General features: G+C 53.3%; 2 protein-coding genes across 2 annotated transcripts in view; one reads left to right on the forward strand and one right to left on the reverse strand.

Moving 5' to 3' along the window:
* LOC133339061 (uncharacterized) overlaps positions 1–20,227 on the forward strand; it is a 254,530-nt gene that overhangs the window by 72,911 nt on the left and 161,392 nt on the right. The gene's annotated exons all lie outside the window — the stretch shown is intronic.
* LOC133339041 (uncharacterized) overlaps positions 1–20,227 on the reverse strand; it is a 62,197-nt gene that overhangs the window by 22,374 nt on the left and 19,596 nt on the right. Inside the window, exons 5-6 of the mRNA XM_061547165.1 lie at positions 7,387–7,494; positions 6,450–6,608 (exon numbers count right to left, since the gene is read on the reverse strand). Coding sequence (XP_061403149.1) covers positions 6,450–6,608; positions 7,387–7,494 — 267 coding nt within the window. The remainder of the gene's footprint in view (positions 1–6,449; positions 6,609–7,386; positions 7,495–20,227) is intronic.

Here is a 20,227-nt window from a genome sequence, read left to right on the forward strand (position 1 = left end):
GCTCCGCTGATGAAAGCACGCGACTACCATAGGCGATAACCACCTCCCGACCCTGCTGGACAAAACACTGCCGATGCCCACATCGCTGGCGTCCGTGTCCAGGATAAAGGGGAGGCCAAAATCGGGAAAGGCCAATGGTGGTGCATCTGTCAGACGTGAGCGCAGCTGCTGGAATGCCTCTTCCTCCAGAGGGCCCCAATAAAACCTCTGGTTCTTCGCCGTCAACACGTGCAAGGGCTTGGCAATGGTTGCGAAGTTGGGCACAAACCGGCGGTAGTAAGAAACGAAACCCACAAACCGGCGTACCTCTGGAACCGTTGTGGGAACAGCCCAGGCCCTCACGCAGGCCGTCTTTTCCGGGTCTGTAGCCACTCCAGACTCACTGACGACGTGGCCCAAGTAGCGTACCGACGACTGCATAAGGTGGCACTTCGACGGCTTGAGCTTCAAGTTCGCGTTCCGGAACCGCAGGAATACCTGACGTAATCGGTCAATGTGTTCCTCGAATGATCGGCTGAAAACAATGACGTCATCCAGGTAGATGAGGCACGTTTCCCATTGGAGGCCTGCTAAGGCCAACTCCATTATGCGTTGGAACGTCGCCGGCGCAGTCTGGAGGCCCATAGGCAGGCAGTTGAACTCGAACAGGCCCTGTGGTGTCCGGAACGCTGTTTTAGGCCGGGAGTCTGCATCTAGTGGGACCTGCCAGAACCCGGACAATAAATCCAGCGTACCGAAAAATTTTGCTCCCGCCAGTGCATCCAATGAGTCGTCGATACGTGGTAGGGGATATTCGTCGGCCAGCGTGACGGCATTGAGGCGTCGGAAGTCCACACAGAATCTCAGTGACCCATCTGACTTCTTGACTAGGACCACCGGTGCCCCCCAGGGACTCGAGGATGGAGAAATTATGTCGGCCCGCAGCATCTCCTGCACCGCTTGTTGAATGTGCCCTTTTTCCATTGGGCTCATTCTATATGTGTTTTGGCGCAGGGGTGCGGCATCTCCCGTGTTGATGTGGTGCTGCGACAGATTTGTGCGCCCTAGGTCGAACGGTCCCCGGCTGAACACGTCCGAGAACTCCTGCAATAACGAGTGCAGCTGCTGTTTCTGGTCGGGCGGCAATCCCGGCTCAGGCCCCGCCAGCTGGTCCATCCACGATTCGGCCCCTCTGACCTTGGACTGGCTGATGCTGCCTACAAGCTCGGGCTCTGTCCCTGGGGCTCCTAGTGACAAGGGACTAACGTGGGCCAGAACTGTTCCCTCCTGTACCGTCGCTGTTCTATCGGAGGTGTTCAGCACCTGAATGAACAGATGCTGGTTCCTCTGTACAATAGTTTCGGCTCCCACCAGCGCATGGCGATCCATGGCAGCTGACGCCGGAGACACCAGGATGGGTGAGTCTGGTCGGGCTGTCACGAGGGGGGACCGATATTGCAGCGGAATTAGCATCTGGGCTGCCGGGGGAATGGAGACAGACTTACTGACCAGAGCCTGCACGTAGGGTACACCCCGGCTGGCCCCCTCCGCCTTTAGGAAATGGAGATGCGTTCCCTGGACTTCCACCCGCCCATTGGCCAGATCGATTTTCATTGGCATCCGCCTCAGAAAGTCCGTCCCCAACAGGCAGGGTACGGGCAACGTTGCGGAGACAAGGATGGGTCCTGCTACCGAAAGCTGCCCAATCTGTATCGGGGCTTCAACCTGGCCCAGGAAGCCCATGCTGCCTCCATTTGCTGCAATGAACGTTGTCTTGACAGGTACTAAAGGTCGGATTTTATCCGGCAGCATCTCGTGCATGGTGCTCGAGATGATCGTGGCTGATGCCCCCGTATCCACCAAGATACGTGCCGACACTCCCGCGATTTCACCGACCAGGACCGAGGTTCCTGACGTGGCCGCTACCACCCGCCTTGCCAGCTTCCTCCATTGTGTGGCTGAGTCCGGCCACTGATCAGGCGGTGTCTCGTTATCCTGTGGTGCATGGTGAAATGATGGGGGATGGATGTGAATGGACCGAAGATGGGGTTCCTCCCTTTGGAGTGCGTCGCAGCAGGGTGAACGCGCCCTTGTTACATAGTGTGGGCTTACCCCTGGGTTGCGGGCTGGGCTCTCTATGTGGTGCAAATTGCCCCCCCTTGGTGACGTAGGATGGGCCCCCCTTGTGGTGTGGGGGGGCCCCCCCATTGTAGGGGGCGGTGGGGACTGGGGGGTGGGCCTTCCCGTGAGCCCCTCCCTTCTCCCCTCCCTTTCCTTTGTCACGGGGGCGTGGTCCCCCTGGTTCCGTCTCGCTCCGCCGCAAAGCGGTGGCGAGGCGGGCCGTGGAACTGCTCCAGGGAGCAATGTCAATCTTGTGGGCTGCCTCCGCCCCCGGGCCGTTGCCCCTGGCAACTCGCCGGCGTCGCAGGTAACTGGTGACATCACGCCCGCCGGCGACGTCACGCCCGCCCGCGAAACCACGCCCGTCCGCGACGCCACGCCCGGCCGCGACGTCACGCCCGCCCGCGAAACCACGCCCGCCCGCGACGCCACGCCTGGCCGCGACGTCACTGCCGGCCGCGACGTCACCTCCGCCCGCGACGTCACCTCCGCCCGCGACGTCACCTCCGCCCGTGACGTCACCCCCGCCCGCGACGTCACTTCCGCCCGCGACGTCCCTCCCGGCCTCGGCGCGATTCCCGGCGCGGTCCCTGGCCTCGGCGCGATCCCCGGCGCGGTCCACGGCCCCGGCGCAATTCCCGGCGTGATCCGCGACACCACTTTCGGCCGCGACGTCACTTTCGGATGCAACGTCACGTCCGTTCGCGACACCACTCCGGGTCGCGACGCCACTTCTGGTCGCGACGCAATCACCGGCCCCGGCGCTATCTCCGGCGCGATCCCCTTCCCCCGACCCAGACAATGGGGACCGGGGAACGACACCGACGGCGCCCACCCCGAGGAGACTCCCGATAAGTTCGCGGCGTCGGAATTGTAATTGCTCGGCCCGACCGAGAGGCCGGGCGGGACGGCGTCACTCGCCTGGATCCTGTCGGCGTTCGGCCCCGGCGGGTTCCAGGTGACGTTGGCGGCCTCCGGCTCCGTGCGGCACCCCCTCGCCACATGCCCCTCTCGACCACAATGGTGGCAGACCCACGGGGCGTTCCGTCGGGGGGGCTCGGCGCGATGTTGTAGAGGCGGCTGCCAGCGACGCGGCGGCTGGTCGCGCCCCTGGTCCCTCTGCTCCGCCAGTCCCCGGATCGCCGCGTACACCTCCCGAAGCGATGGCTCCGTCTCAGACGTCGGGGGTCCGTTCCCAGCTGCCCCCCAGGCAGCCTGTGGCGACGGTGCAGGTTCGGCGGTTGGTGTCGCTGGACCCAGTAGCGCCGCGGCAACGGCTCGGCTGTTCCTCCCCACCGCGCCAGCCACCGGGCCCACGGGTGGCGCCCGGCCCATGACCTGCTCGTGGGCTTGGATGGTCCGGGCAGCCCACAGCGAGGTGCGTTCCCCCGGCGTCACCACGGGCATTACAACGCCGGCGCGGCAAGCGTAGGCGATGAGGTGCTCGACCACGAGGTCCTCGAGCGCTTCTTCAGCCAGGCAAGGGAAAGCTCTCCTCGCCAACACGAGCAGCGCACCCCTGTAGGCTAAAGGGGATTCTTTAGCCCCTCGCTGGCGATCCTGGAACCGTTTAAAGGCTCCTTCCGCCGGGCAATAGATCTCCCCCAAAGCCTCGTAGGCCGCCTGTAGCGTGGACTTGCTGTGCGAGGGAAGGGAGGTGTAAGAGGAGAGTGCTTCCTTGCCCAGAACGGATGGCAGCGCTCATAGTGCCTCTTCGTCTGTCCACTCGAGAGCGTGGAAGGCAGCCTCGAATCGGCGGACAAACCCCTCCCAATCTTCTTCCTCAGCCACGAACTTGTCGACGGGCCCCAGCCGACGCGGCCATCCGGCCACCTGCTCTCCGTGTTGGGTGTTTAGCCCTGGGGGTTTTGGCGGGAGCGGCAGGGGCTGGCGTGACGAGGTTGGTTGCGGCTCCTGCCCGGCCGGCTGGTCGGCCTCCGGGTCCCGTGGCCTCTCCTCCCGTAGTACGCGTGGGGGTGGGGGTCCCGGTGCTGGCGGGCCCCCCATAGGGAGCCTCTGCAGTAGCTCCTGGAGTGCCCTCTCCACGCGGGCCATGCGGTCCTCCATGGGGTCCTCCAGGCGATCCAGGCCCCCTGCTGCTGCTTCTGATAGCAGGCCCCCGTGTTGCCCGGGATGGGAAGGATCCCCGGCCCCTGCTTCCTCTTCCCTTGGCTCTTTTCCGTGGGGATTCTTCTTTGCAGCCATTGTGATCCCACCGCTGCCACCAGATGTAAAGGGGAGCCGACACCAGATTGCAGGGGTCTCGTCCTTTATTCCTTTTCTTCCATCCACACCTGTCCCCAGCCGTCCCAATATCGTTCCCGCCAAAGGCCCCCTCTTCCCGCCCGTTCTCTCCTTATATCTCCTCGATCACCCCTCCCACTAACCCACCTATTGGTGGGAATCCTTCCCCTGACACCCCTACACATGGTAAACATGCTCACTCAGAGGACGAGTTGGAGGCGCTGCTGCTGAACCTGGAGCTTGCCACTAAGAGGTGGGGCCTTGCCATCTGCCCCACCAAAACTAAGCACCTGCCTGGGTATTTTGTACCATCGGACACTCCACCCCCACAACTCGTAATTGGTGATGGGCCGCTTGTGGAGAGAGTGGAGAGTTAGCCATACCTGGGCAGTGTGCTCATGACTGACTACGGTTTAACAGCGGCATTGTATTTTCATCAGTTGCATAACGCTGTGTGAAAGCTACCTGGTCTGTCGCTCCGCACGAAGCTTCAGGTCTTCTCGGCTACAGTCATTCCCTCTGTTCGCTACGCATGCGAAACGTGGACCCCCCTAATGGAACATCTTCACCGGTTACAACCATTTAGGCTGGCCTGCCTACGATCCATCCTGGGTCTAACCACGCTCGATTGTGTGAGGAGCTCACAAATCCTTTAAAGATGTGAACAAAGTCCCATCTGTGAGCTCCTCCAGCAGGCAAGGCTGCAATGACTGGGCCATGTAGCCCGCATGCCGCCTCCACCGCATGCCTAAACAGCTTTTGTTCAGCAGGATCGTAGGGGCAAAACGTGACCAGCACGGGCTAGAGAACAGATGGCGTAATGTGCTACAGGAGGATGTCTAGCTGAGTGGACTTGCCGATGACTGGTACCAGTAGTCTCAACATCGCCCTCTGTAGAGGAGGCTCGTGAAGGACGCTACTGGCCAGTTGGAGGCAGTCGTCCTCCAACAACAACGGGAGGCGGAGGAGCGACGCTCACAACAATGAACGGAGCGCCGGATGGCTAAAGCACAGCAAGTTGGAACAGTAGGGGGCACAGGTGGTGCATCAGCCAGTCGTCTCAGTCTGTCAACCTATGGCATCTGGGTCTGCCCCGTGACCTCCTGCCAGCGGCCGTTTGACACTTCCCGTGGCCTCAATGTGCACATAACCTGCCACAAGCGTCGTGGTGACGTCACCGCCACTTGGTGACGTCACCGCCACTTAGTGTCGAATGGCAGTTCTTGTTGTATGGTATTGTGCTATTTTTTACACTTTTCATTATTTTTCTATCTGCGTGACTTTACCGAAAGACACAAGTCAATGTATATTAATAATGTTTGTGTGCAGGCAACTAATTTCTGTATCCCATGCTTCTTTTGCTCAACTCTTGTACACAGAAACCTGGTATTTTTATCATCACCTTCAAAATATTGACATATTTTCGTTTGTGTGCTCACGAATATTGTTTTATTATTCACTTGCTCTGCATTATTTTTTTTGGGTGTCAAATCACCTTCATAGAAACATTTTTTTTTCAATAATCACCTTCATAATATTACATTCATGTTTGTGTGCGGACAAATTATATTTCTGTTTCAACCTTCTTCCACTAAACTCATGTACATAGAAAGTGTGTGTAAGTCCATGTGTGTGTCTGTCTTTTTTGCTCGGGCAACGCCGGATACTTACCGCTAGTTTAACATAAAATAAAGTAACATGAAAAAAATAATCGGTTCTATTTTCACTCACCTCGATTCCTGATGCTCGCTCCCTTGTCGGAAGGGGAGTGCAACACGCGGGATGTGGGGCCTCATCACATCTAGAGGAGGATCGCTTCGCTGAACAAAGTAGTTCCGCAGTTCATCTTACGGGGGATGTTCGTAAGTGCGGGCGGTCGTAAGCACGTGAGCCTTCGTAAGCACGCGGGCAGTCATAAGCACGCGGGCTGTCCGTAAGCACGCGGGCTGTTCGTAAGCACGCGGGCTGTTCGTAAGCACGCGGGTGGTCATACGCCCGTAAGTTTCGTATCCCCGGGACCGCCTGTATGGTACCGCATTTAGATTTTTCAGGAAAACAACCCAAACACATTGAAGTACGCCACCGTGATTTTTTTTATTTATTACCGTAGTTGCAATAACTTGTCTGGCAGCAGGAGGTGCTATCGACGTTGCCAACGAACTTAGGCAGTTTTCCGAGGATGTACTGTTTCATCTGGTACTTGAAGTCGGACGCATCGCACTGTGCTTTTGTGGAACAGGTTCTGGCCAAGGAGCGAATACCATCTGCAATGGAGATGTAATTGGAGAAAAGATAAAGAAAATCTGCAGTTAAGTATAAACGACATACAATTTGCACGTGTTTGTAATGAAATCTAACGTTTTTCTTGTTGGTAAAGCGCATCCCAAAATGTGCAAAATAAGAGGATTTAGCCATCGCGGTTTTGTGACAAATTTATTAACTTCACCGATCGCAAATGAACATGCTTTGATATATTACAATATATTATTAGAGCACATTCGTGTGCATGTTTACCACGAGTACTGTGTGTGGTTAATGCTGTACATGATGCCGTACAATAAGTATCTATTTGGTGTTTGAACATTATAACACAACCTCTGTTTTGTTGCCAGAAAAGGTACGAAGCTTATTGTTATCTTTTAATAATTTTTATACTGGCATCAAAGGTATGCCATAGATAGTAGCGCTGCTCAACGCGAGCTGAAAGTGCTCTGATACTCGGCATTGTCTTTGCACTGTTCACCTTTTGGCATTGTTCTCTGGTCTGTCACTGGTGTAGAGACAAGGCCGTTAAGAAAGCTGCCGTCTCCTGGTGTAGGCCAATCGGTTCTAAGCACAATGCTTATATTACAGGAGGACCCGAAAAAAAATCAATGCAGTGACCACCATGGGGAGAGACTCCAAATATACAACAGGTACCGCCAGGGTCCGATATTGAACCAACTGCCAAATGTATACCAGGCGAGGGAGATAACATATCCAGGGGGAGAGAGATAGACGCAGACTCCAAATATACAGCAGCCTTGACCTGGAAGCACTTACTTTCAGTCAGTTGCATCGTAACGCATGAGTCTTGCCCGATTGGACATTTAATTAATTGTTCAGAAATCCCCAAATCAGCACTTCCGGTTCTGCAATTAACAGTTGGTTCTGCAAAATTGTACAAAGATGCATATTAGTATATAAACTCAACCATTTTTGTTACCAGGTGTAAGGCCCCACTGAGTTGTTATGTAGTACCTCTTTTTTCAGAAGCGACCTGGCCATCACAAATGATAGCAACTCAACGAAGTGACTGATATGGTCACGTGGAAATGTACATCAGCCAAATACTCTAAACCCGTGTTTCTAAATGTGAAGGGAAATACCGGAGGACGCGGCTTAAAAATCCATGCAACCACCACGGGGGATAAAGAGATGCAAACTCCACATATAACAGCAGCATGCATCGTCAGGGTCAAACTTCACGAACCTCCTGCATATCAGGTAAGGTAGTTAACATCTCCGAGCCATCGTGGCGCCTACTAGACCTCACTTTGAGTATAGTCACTCTCAAGGTAACAGCCACACCCCTCCAACACCTCACACGATGTGCACCACAGTTTCTGGTTAGGAAATTACAGTTCTCCTATAGCGTATGGTAGTTTTGATTTTAAGCTTTCGTGACTGCAGGAATCCATACACTGGTTCTTTTGGTAAAGTCACGTAGATTTTAAAAATAAAAGAAACACGACGTTTTGGTCGCAACACAAGCGTCCTTCGGGTGAGAGAGAATGATCTGCTGTTGTGGCTTTATATAGGTACGGGAGGGGAGGAGTTTTTGTAGAGTCGTGGCTGCAGGAGTTCACGGGGAGAGGGTTTGTGGCGTGCAGGGATGGGTGGGGGCTGGCACGGGGTGTTGTGGAGCTGGAGAATTTGGCATGTCAATGAGCTTGAATTCGTACACTAAAACGAAAAACGGGACGGGTGAGTGAGTGAAAATCACAGCAGTTAAAACATGACGTGGTTTATCACGTTCTTCCAATGATTGCTCAATCTGAATCCATCTTCTCGATTAAAGTTTTGTCAGTGTTTCTATATCTGGATGGCTTCATGAACAAAATTATGATGCGAGGTGATGGTCGCCCGAGGGTTTGCAGAGCACCTTGGTGTCAGAGAAAACAATGTCATGTGTGCCCACAGCATTGAAACAGAGACACGAGAGGTCAAGCAACGACATTCCAGCAGTGGGCTGAGCTCAAGGAGGGCTTGCTCGAGCACCATCCTGCGGCGGTGAAAGGTGGCGGTGCAAGCGTTACAGCGGAGCCACAGCAACCAAGAATCTGCTGTCCCTGTCTGGGGGGGTGGCTGTTCAACCCTAACAAATGGGCGAGAAGCCGTGCATGTGTGACGAGTGCGGCAAGACGTATTCTCGCGCTCGGCCTACAAGTATATGTTTTTTTTATTTTCCGCAATGTGTGTTAAACTGTACGTACCCCGGATTGTTTAAAGATGGCAGTTATCCTGCTGTGTATCCTACTGCTGTCCCTCCCGGCCATATTTAGTGCCACACTCAACTCTACAAACGGCTACCCTCGTGACTTTGGGTCCATACTTGTTGCTCGATTTGTCGCTACACAGGCTAATGAAACAGCTTGTAGACACTTATACACTCCATTGTATCCTTTTAAACCCTATCTTTGTCCCATTACTTCACCAGTACTCCTTCCAAACGTCATTCTGCTTTTTAAAATACCACCAACTGTGAGGTGCTGCTATTCGTCCAAGGTTCGTCGCTTTTCATCCTTTCACAGAAAATACATGTGCAAACTATTAATTATACTTTTCTTATTTCTGGGTGGTGTTGAGCTTCACCCTGGCCCAAATGTAAAGAACTCGTATAATTCTGCAGATTTTTCTGGCAGAAAGGGTGTTGGTGTTCTACATGTCAACATCAGAGGGCTTGTGATTAAATTATGTCAACTAAAACTAGAAGTGGCAAATCTTGATCCGGACATTCTTTGCGTACCAGAAACATTTCTCACTCCTGCTGTAAATGACTTGCAGATTACGATTGACAACTACAACCTCTTTTGGCGCGACCGAGGATCTAAAGGAGGTGGAATTACCATCTATGTTGGTAATACTATTGCATGTGTAATGGGATCCGGAGACACTTGTAGAGGTAACTTCTTTATTACAATATAACACTCCAACAGTCCTGATACATTGTTACAGACTAGGGACACAGCCTACTTCTAGCGTGCCTGACACTGGCTACGCTCTCGGGTCCTCCGGCTAACATTACCCTAGGGGAGGCTACCTGACCCGACCCAGCCAAGGTGCGGGTCTAGACTTTGGCTTCCTCGGATCTCGCCCTTACAAGGGTGTAGAGCCGGGAGTCCCACCACTGGCCCACACAAGCGTCCCGGCCCTTACAAGGACAAGCGGGGCGAGGGGGTCCAGGTCCTAAGCTGGCTGGTCTTGGATCTTGAGCTGCGACTAGCCCCGATCGGCTGGGGAGCGGCCCTTTTATCCCCCTTGCCCATCAAAGGGTGGGGTTGCGTGGGATCCTAGATCCTCTGCAGCCCCCCGTTGGTGGCGCCAAGGGGCTCAGCTGTCTGGGTTGTCTGGGATTCTGAGGCCCCGGCGCCGAGGGCTTAACTGCCTAGGATCCTGAGCCCTCAGCAGCCCCCCCCCTCTTGGGCTGGCACAGTGGCCCCTTCCCTGGGGGTCCGAGATAGCTACAGATGGGCCCTGTCCACCACTGCCGGTAAGTGTGGCCCATCTACGGCACGACACATGTTTACCAGCTCACTCCTTGTTTAAAAAATGTTGCTTTGAAGGTCTGGCTCTCAGAATAACTCTCGCAAATAATCAACAGCTATTGGTAGTGTGCTGCTATAGATCGCCTAGTGCGAAGTATGTTGATGCTGCTTCTGCACTGAGAGAGCTTCTTGGGGGCCTCCCTAAAGGTGAAATAGTTTTAGTGGGTGATCTAAATTGGAATTGGGTAAACCCGCCGGCCGTGGCCACAAATTTTGCAGATGAATTTAACCTATTTCAATTAATAAATGTCCCCACAAGGCCCAACCTAAAAAATCCGGTACAGTCATCTCTGCTTGACGTCCTATTGACAAATGGTCCTCACAATTTCGCACTGACTGGTGTTCTGGGTAATAACCTTGGTGATCACTCTTTCATTTTTGGGGTGAAATCTTTAGTCAGACCCAAAGCCCCCCTAAATTGGTTGAGAAGCACTCCATGAGACACTTCAGCACTCAGGCATTTACTAATGATGCGCTTCACTTGGATATTGATAAGGTCTGTGATATACCCAACCTGACTACGACTTTGGAGACTTTCAGGTACACGTTTCTCCAAATTCTTAACAAACATGCTCCGTTGGTTAGATTTTAAACTAAAAGCAACCGCCCACCATGGTTTGATCCTTTGATTACTAAGCTCACTAGAGACAATACTTGGGCATGTGCTCAGAAAAGTAATTTGGTCAATGACTGGCTAGAATACAGGATTTTAAGGAATAGATGCGTCAAAAAATACGGTATGCAAAAATTGTCTACTTTTCCTCCACTCTCCTGGAATCACATGGAAATGCCAGGATTTTCTGGAAAACAATAAAATGTATCGAAAAGGCATCCAAAACAGATAATCTGCCCATTGAGCTTAACTGAAATGGGTAATATTTTTCAGATCCCAAAAAAATAGTTGACAATTTTAATCTTCATTTTTTTTAAGCTGGTAACCTTTTTGATAATGTATTGGGAGTCACCCCTGCTCATACAAATTCCTACACCCTGTCCAAACATTAAACGAATTTAGTTTCCAGCCAATCCACGAAAGTAATGTTCTGAAACAACTGTCCTACCTCAAAGGGTTCTCCTCTACCGGAGCAGATAGAATTCCCGTCTTTGCTCTAATAACTGTTGGTCAGCTAATATACAAACCTATAGCCCATATTTTCAACCTGTCCATCAAAGAAGCATCAGTTCTTCTAAAATGGAAACATTCCTATGTTCGTCCACTTCACAAAGGGGGCCCTAAACTACCGACCTATCTCAATTTTGTCCCTGTTGATGAAAAATGTTGAAAAATTATTGAACTACCAAATTAGCAGAGTCCTGTCAGCCAACAATATATTACATCTAAAACAATCTGGGTTCCGAAAAAAATACAGCACCACATCTGCTGCATTAGACTCTCTGAATCACATTTACAGTAGCCTTGATAATAAGCAGTACTGCACCTGTCTTTTTCTTGACTTTTCCAAAGCTTTTGATACAGTAGACCACAACACCCTGCTTAGTAAACTAAGTTGCTTCGGTTTTTCCGAAAACCCAGTATGGTTAAAAAATTACCTCTTTTCGCATCCAAACTGTATTCACAGATGGTTGGAGGTCAAACAGTGTTAATATAACAAAAGGGGTTCCACATGGTTCCATCCTCGGCCCCCTCTTGTTCTCTCTTTATGTCAATGACTTGGGCACTGACCTGGATCATTCCAGGGTAAATCTTTTTGCAGATGACACGATACTGATTACTGCTGGCTGCTCTCCGGATGAAGTGATTGCTAAGCTCCAGAGTGATTTCAACAAACTACAACATTAGCTCGTTGCTCTTAAACTAGTCCTGAATACCTCCAAAACCAAGGTGCTATGTTTCTCAACAGGACTAAAGCAGTAAGTTATTTTTCCCAAATTACATTCCTTAAATAATTATCAAATAGAGAAAGTTAACATCTATAAGAATCTTGGGGTCATCCTGGATTCAAACTGAATTTTGAAGATCACGTTCATTATATTGGTAAAAAGATAAACAAATTGGTTTTCTGTATCGACACAAGCACTGCTTCCCCCCTATGTTCCGTTTGGAATTGATAAAAGCTACCGTACTGCCTCTACTTGATTACTGTGACATCGTGTATAAATCAGCCCCAAGTACTGTACTGAAGAAGCTTAACTCAATGTATCACTCGGCCTTAATATTTGCATTGAACTGCCCATATAGGACTCACCACTGTGATTTATACATTGGGTCAAACTTAACATCTCTTAATGTTCGACGGCTTGTACACCAGATCTTATTTATTCACGATGTACTTATAACAAAAATCCGCAGTCTACCTGCTGGATCTCCTCTCTGTTTCAAACAAATTTGACCTAAGGTCTTCACTCATTTACCAGCTTCACATTCCGTATTGCCGTACAATTACTGTAGGAAGGGCATTTGCTATTGATGCCCCACGGGTTTGGAATGCTGTTGCCAATTAACTGCAACTTGAATCACTACCTATGAGATCTTCACTCAAAACTGCTTTAGAGGAGTTGTACACCCCTAGCTGCCACTGCTATTCAGAGGCCTAAAATAAAATAAAATGTTTCGCTCCGGATGACCGCTGCAAATTATGATCTGTGTTTTGATTCAGTGTGCTGTTCTTAAAGGTGCATTGACAAATTTGATACTCCGACTGATGCTCCTGATGTTGTGGACTCATGCAGCCAGCTATGGCTGCAGGGTTTGGTGGTCCATGTTGTTTATGTCGTTTTTTGTGAAAATTCGGTGACAGTTCATATGATCACTGTTACATTGCTTTTATGGCTTTATTTTGGTGATTTCGAAAACGTGTTTTGGTTTGGCCATGTTTGTTTGTTGTAGTACGGAGTTAGACTGATGGCCTTAATCTCAGTTTTCTTGTGGTTGTTGTTCTTTGACTTGCATCCCACTGGGATTTTTGCACAGAGCGTTGATGTATGGTGCTTTTTTCTGGAATTTTTGCCGTTTTTTCCCCTGGATTTTCAGTTTGCACATAGTCACATAGTCACTTTAAGATGTTTTCTTGTTCATGTTTTTGTTTTTTGTTTGTTGCGGTTGCACCCGATTCAAGAGCCGAATGGTTCATAGAGCTATACCTAATAAATGAACTTGAAACTTGAATGCCGAGGTAGCCGTATGACCGCTTATTCCTACACGTCCTGTGACGTAGATCCGTTCGCTCGATCACGTTGCATCCAATTCACAATTTTTTTCTGTGTAATACATTATTCACTTTGTTTATCATATTCACGTTATAAATACACAGGGTTACAGGATAACTGACTGCTTTCAATCACATGTCTAATTATCAGTATCCGTATGCATGTGTAGAGGTGATACGCGCGGGGATTAAGGATCGTATGCACAGTGTGTGATGATTGGCTGTGTAGGTGGTGACGCGCGCTGACGGTGGAGGATCAGGGGTCAGCGCGGGGTCGTGGGTTACGGGGTACCGATTGGCTGTGGGCGGTGACGCGCTGAGAGGGAGTGATCAGGTGGCAGTGCAGTGTGATTGGTGGAGTAATGTTAACACGCACTGGGGAAAGCGGATCGTAGAGAGAGTGCGTCGTGATTGGTTCTTTAAGGAGCGATGCTCATGCTGAAGTACGCATCAGCTCCGCCTCTCGTGAGCAGGGGCTATAAAAGGGGATGCACACAGGCGTGAGGGGAGAGTGTAACCAGCGAAGAATGAAGACGGGGATGAAGACTTAGAGCCCTGCGGTACCTAGCCCCGCTGTCCTAAGGGGACCGGGACTCTGTGTAACCCAGAGGCGAGTGTATTGTGTAGCCAGAGGCATAGGGCTTACACGAGTCGAGTGTATTGTGTAGCCAGAGGCATAGGGCTTACACGAGTCGAGTGTATTGTGTAGCCAGAGGCATAGGGCTTACACGAGTCGAGTATATGGTGTGTAGCCAGAGGCATAGGGTCTACACGAGTCAAGTGTATCGGGTGTAGCCAGAGGCCTAGAGCTTACACGAGATTAGTGGAGTGTGTCGGAGGAAGAAGAAAGACCACACGTTGTATTGTGATACCTAAAGGATTTAATAAAAGTGTGTTACCCGTCAAGAAGTTCCTGCCGTCAATTCCCATACTTCAACTGGCGTCAGAAGTGAAACGGTCCTCCAAGCATGGATACAAGGAGGAACTGTCGGACCCACGGGATTGACCACGAGGACAACCTCGACGACGCGGGCCAGCGGGCATCAGGGGGTGAGGAAGAGGAGCTGCCCACGGGGCAGGATCCACCGACGGCGCCGGACGAGCGACGGGGGACTGACACCGTGCTTCGCGAGGCACACTCCCGTCTGGCGGACCTGCTGCTCGCCGCCGCGTCCATCTTGGCGGAGATCAGCTCGTCGGGAGGAGCGGGGACGGCGGCCGACGTGCTACAGGGTCGCCCTGCAGATTCCCGCCAAAACGATTTGGCGATTCCCGCCATTTCATCCACTCCAACTTTTGGCGGGAACGGCCATCACCACGTGGCAGCGGTTCTCCATGCGCGGCCGCTGACGTCACCAACGCGCGCGGCGGACCGCCATCACACACCCGCCACTGGGGCCGCCATCTTACACACCGACGGGGGGGCAGAGAGGAAGCACGAGGAGGAGGACGACTTTATCTTTCAGCAGCGCCTTCCCACGTTGTCAGCATTCAAGGCGGAAGGCGGGGATTGGAGCCTATTTCAGCGCAGATTTTTGGCGCATCAAGAGATGTCCGCCTGGTCCGACGCTACGGCACTGCGGGCACTACCTGCCATGCTGGACGACAACGCGCTCGCGGCCTTCACGTCCGCACGCAGGTCGGACCGCTCCACGCTCAAGGATGCGCTGGCTCTCATGGCAAAAGTCTACGGTCCTCCCTCGGCGTGCCGCCATCATTTCTACGCAAGACGGAAGGCGGACACGGAGACCGTGCTCGCCTACCGCACGGCGTTGCTCGCTCTCGCTGACGCCGCGTTCCCTCGTATGGACGAGGAGGGCCAAGATGCGATGGTTTTGGAGCAGCTGCTCAAGTTGGCGCAGGACCTGGGGGTCCCCATCAACACGGCCGACGACACCGATATTTCTTCATTACGGGTCGCCACGAGCATGCAAGCGCACGAGGTCCTTCAACGAAAGCAGGGGGTCGTCTGCAACGCTGCCGTGGCCTCAACTCCGGGTCCGGTTGACACCGTGCCCCAAGTCGTCAGCCCACGAGAGGACGCGTTCATCGCGGGACGAGCGGGGGACTGGAGGTCGGGGGGTCGTTCGCCTCTGCGAGCGGCCCGCAAGCTGGAGCAACCGAGATCTCCGACTACTGTCATCACCTGCTATAACTGCGGCCTTCGTGGCCACGTGGCCTCCGGTTGCCGTGCCCCACGTCAGCGCGCCATGGGACCTCGGCTGGACGACGACCAAGGCCCCAAGTCATCACTGCAAACCCCGGCAAGTCGCGGCACCTCACATGCTTGGCCCGCATACTCGACACGTATGGGTCGTCGCGTTGCGACGAGGGAGAGCCGAGTAGAGTTCGGAGATTCGGTTCGGAGAGGGGGGTTCGGCCGGGACCGGGGAGACATTAAATGGTCGGAATTGGGGCACAGAATTGTGGCTGCCTCAGCGGGTTCATCCGTCGTTACCGGATCGATTGATGGGGTCGAGGTCAGGGTGTTAGTGGACACGGGGGCATCGGCGACTATTATTTCGGATCTCATTTATAATATTCTCCCGGTACAATGTCGTCCGCTTCTTCCGGTGGATGTGCCATTTTACGCCGCTAACGGGGGATCGTTGGGCATTATCGGTCAGATTAGGGCGTCCATTTGCATTGGTGATATCAAATTGTCGGGACCCGTTTTCGTTTCATCTTCCCTGGCGGTTCCTTGCCTATTGGGCACTGATTTTTTGGCGAAAATGCCCATCAAAATTCTCATTGATCAGCGTTGCATTGAACTACCATCGGGTCGCCGTATTTCATTTTTGACGAGCCCTAATGTAATTCGGACGGCGTGCGCTACCATTCAGGCGTTAGCAACACAGACCGTGCACGTGCCCCCGGGTTCACAAATGTTGATTCCCCTCCGGTTACGGAAGCCATGGGGGAAGGAGGCCTCGGAACAGGCCATGCTTTTGGGTCCTTCTAATAGGGCTGTTGGAGGTCTCGATTTATCGGTGGCTCACACTTTGGTTGGGGCAGACAGGGATCCGTTTGTCATGGTTTTAAATGCTGGGGCGCGGCCGGCCGTCATTCAGCAGGGCACCGTGCTGGCTCACGCGGCACGGGTCCCTGCGGAGGAGAGGCTGGTTGCGCAGGTTGATCCGAGCCCCACGAATAGCGTACCATCAAAGGAGGACCTAGATTGGATTGATATGCTGTGCGCGGACTCTGACGATTTGTCAGCGGTACAGTTGGGCGCGTTGCGCGGGTTGCTGATTGAATTTTCGGATGTCTTCAGTAAACATAAGTATGATATCGGATGCACGGACCTGCTACGCCACCACATTGAAACGGGCGATGCGGCACCGGTCAGGCAAAATCCCTTCCGACTGAGTCCTGCTGAGAAGGAACATGTTCAGTCGGCAGTTAACGATATGCTGGAAGCCGACATTATTTCGCCTTTTTCCAGTCCTTGGGGAGCACCTATTGTGCTCGTTAAAAAGCAGGACGGGTCCCTGCGATTTTGCGTCGATTTCCGCCGCCTGAATAAGATCTCGGTGGCCGACGCGTATCCGCTCCCCAGGATGGACGAGTCTCTCGACGCATTGTCCGGTGCGCGATACTTTTCGACTCTTGATTTATTGTCCGGATTTTGGCAGTTGCCACTCGACGAGGAGTCTAAGCCTAAGACTGCATTCCGGACTCCAGGGGGCCTGTTTCAGTTTAACCGGTTACCCATGGGACTTCACTCCTCTCCTGCGACGTTTCAGCGTCTTATGGAATTGGTTTTGTCGGGCTTGCAGTGGGAAACGTGCCTCATTTACCTTGACGATGTCATTGTTTTCGGTAAAACGTTCGAAGAACACCTCCAGCGATTGAGAGGGGTGTTCTTGCGAATGCGATCGGCTAAATTAAAGTTTAAACCGGCCAAATGCCATCTTTTTCGTAAATCCGTGAGGTACTTGGGTCACATTGTCGACTCTTCGGGGATTTCTACCGATCCTGCGAAGACGGACTGTGTCAGTTCGTGGCCGACGCCCACGTCAGTGTCAGACGTGCGCAGTTTCATCGGTTTTGCTTCGTATTATCGCCGATTCGTTGAGCACTTCGCCACCATTGCAAAGCCCTTACACGCTTTAACGGCAAAAGGAGTGAAGTTCCGGTGGGGACCGGAGGAGGAGGCTGCATTCTGCTCCCTCCGGGACGCCTTGGTAAGGGCCCCACCCTTGCGCTATCCGGACTTTGAGAGTCCCTTCTTGCTAGACACGGATGCTAGCAACACGGGCATTGGGGGGGTGCTGTCCCAAGTCATTGGAGGGGTCGAACGGGTGGTCGCCTATGGTAGCAGGGTGTTGTCGCCGGCAGAGCAGCGCTACTGCGTCACCCGTCGTGAACTACTTGCCATTGTTTTTTTTGTACAACAATTCAGGCCATATCTCTATGGTCGTCATTTCACGGTCCGGACGGACCATGCGGCGCTCCAGTATTCATTACGGGTTGCCCAGCCCTCGGGCCAATTGTCGCGGTGGTTGGAAGTCCTCCAGGACTATCAGTTCACGACTACGTACCGTAAAGGGTTGCGACACACGAATGCCGATGCCCTGTCGCGGTTGTTGCCTTGTCACAAATGTGCGTGCTTATCGGGATCGGCGCGCTGTAAACCTCCGGTTACGGAAGGTAGGGAGGCGTTGGTTGCGACCGCGAGCACACCAATTGGGGATGGTCCCGCTACCCCAGGGGGTCAGGACTCGCTGCTCTCACTGTCGTTGATTGAGTGGGGCCGTCTCCAAATGGCGGACAGCTCCCTGCTGGCATTGCGCCGAAAGACGGAGGGTTCCGAAGGTAGCCACGACCGAACTGGCTCCTACGAGCTTAAGCAGGGCCTGTTGATGAGATGGGACAGTTTGTCCCGGCGGCATTCGATTGTGGTGCCTTCTGCTGTAAGGGGGAAGGTTGTCTTGGCCGCACACGAACGCCTCTTGCATTTGGGAGTTAACAAAACGCTTGCCCTGCTTCAGCGTGACTATTATTGGCCGGGAATGGGGGGTGACGTGGTGAATATTCTGAAGGGTTGTGTTGAGTGCGCCAGACGGAAACCACCGCCCGTGGCAGCTAATCCACCGCTGCAATCTATTCAGGTCTCGCGCATTAACGAGCTCGTTGCACTCGATATTCTGGGGCCCTTTCCGGTCACGCCTAGGGGTAATAAGTACCTGTTGGTGGGGGTCGAATATTTTACCCGGTGGCCTATGGCGTGGCCACTCGCCAACCAGTCGGCGGCGGCTGTGACGGACGCCTTTGTCCAGGGCTACGTCCTGGACAAGGGGGCTCCCGAACGCTTGCTGACTGACCAAGGGAAAAATTTTTCGAGTAAATTACTGCAGGAGGTGTGCGACCTGTTGGGTACCAAAAAGGTGCGTACCTCCCCGTACCACCCGCAGACAGACGGGATGGTGGAGAGGCTTAACAGGACATTGACCTCTATGCTGTGCCAGCAGGTGTGTGAGTCGCATGTTGATTGGGACCTGCAGGTCCCTGGGGTCCTTGCCGCGTATAGAATGGCCCCCCATGCAGCTACGGGGTTTTCCCCGTTTTTTCTAATGTACGGCCGGGAAGCCGACCCGCCCATGGAAACGCAGCTGGGTCTGCCCGCACCACGAACTAATTCTAAATTGGCAGAGCATATTAAATTTAATATTCATAAACTGACAGAGGCAAGGGAGGCCGCACGGCTTAATTCGCGGGCTCGCCAAATTGCGAACGAGCGGTTGCGGGCACGGAAGGTATCCGTGCACAATTGGGAACCAGGTGACAAGGCCTGGCTGCATTGCCCTCAGGCACCTTTGGCCACGTCGCCTAAATTGTTGAAGCCGTGGCGGGGACCCGTGGAGGTCGTGCGGGTTGCGCGCCCCCAGTGCGTTCAGATAAAATGGGGGAAACGCCGTTGGTACGTCCACCCCTCCCGACTGAAACCGTTCTCGCCTCCGTATGGCCTCCCCTTGTGTCGTGAGGGCCGAGCATGTGACGTGACCGACGACCCTGAGGGGGAATTGTCCTTGCCTGCTCCTCACATGTCTCCGCCTGACCCGCTCCCAGGTGTCTCGGAACTGACTGCTGCCGACCACCGGCGGCCGGATCTCCACGGCGGGGCCGGTCCTTCCAGGCCCGATCCGTGCCGTCTAGAGCTGCCGGAGACACCGGACGGTCGCCAACGTCCCGTTCCATACGACGGACCGGCCAGACGGACTCGCGCTAGGTCGCGCTACTTTGTGTAATCTACCACGTGCGGAGTCGAGGCAGCCGGAGCGCCTCGGCACTGCGTGGGTCACGGGGACACTTGGCGCGTTCGTTTTACGGTGTTCGCTTTTATTGTGTTGTTCGTCGGGCTGTATATTGCTTCGTATTTAAGGTTGTGTTATGTTGTTGTTGTTGTGTTACGGGGCACACTGGGATGTGGAGTTCTTTATTATTGCGTTGCGTTATGTTGTGTTGTAGGTTAACAGCCGGGCCGGCTGCAAGCTATGTGGGAGGGGGTGATGTAGAGGTGATACGCGCGGGGATTAAGGATCGTATGCACAGTGTGTGATGATTGGCTGTGTAGGTGGTGACGCGCGCTGACGGTGGAGGATCAGGGGTCAGCGCGGGGTCGTGGGTTACGGGGTACCGATTGGCTGTGGGCGGTGACGCGCTGAGAGGGAGTGATCAGGTGGCAGTGCAGTGTGATTGGTGGAGTAATGTTAACACGCACTGGGGAAAGCGGATCGTAGAGAGAGTGCGTCGTGATTGGTTCTTTAAGGAGCGATGCTCATGCTGAAGTACGCATCAGCTCCGCCTCTCGTGAGCAGGGGCTATAAAAGGGGATGCACACAGGCGTGAGGGGAGAGTGTAACCAGCGAAGAATGAAGACGGGGATGAAGACTTAGAGCCCTGCGG

Source organism: Lethenteron reissneri, unplaced genomic scaffold, assembly GCF_015708825.2.
Source record: "Lethenteron reissneri isolate LAM-NWPU_2019-01 unplaced genomic scaffold, ASM1570882v1 scaffold_1640, whole genome shotgun sequence".
In the NCBI taxonomy this organism is placed as follows: Eukaryota; Metazoa; Chordata; class Hyperoartia; order Petromyzontiformes; family Petromyzontidae; genus Lethenteron; species Lethenteron reissneri.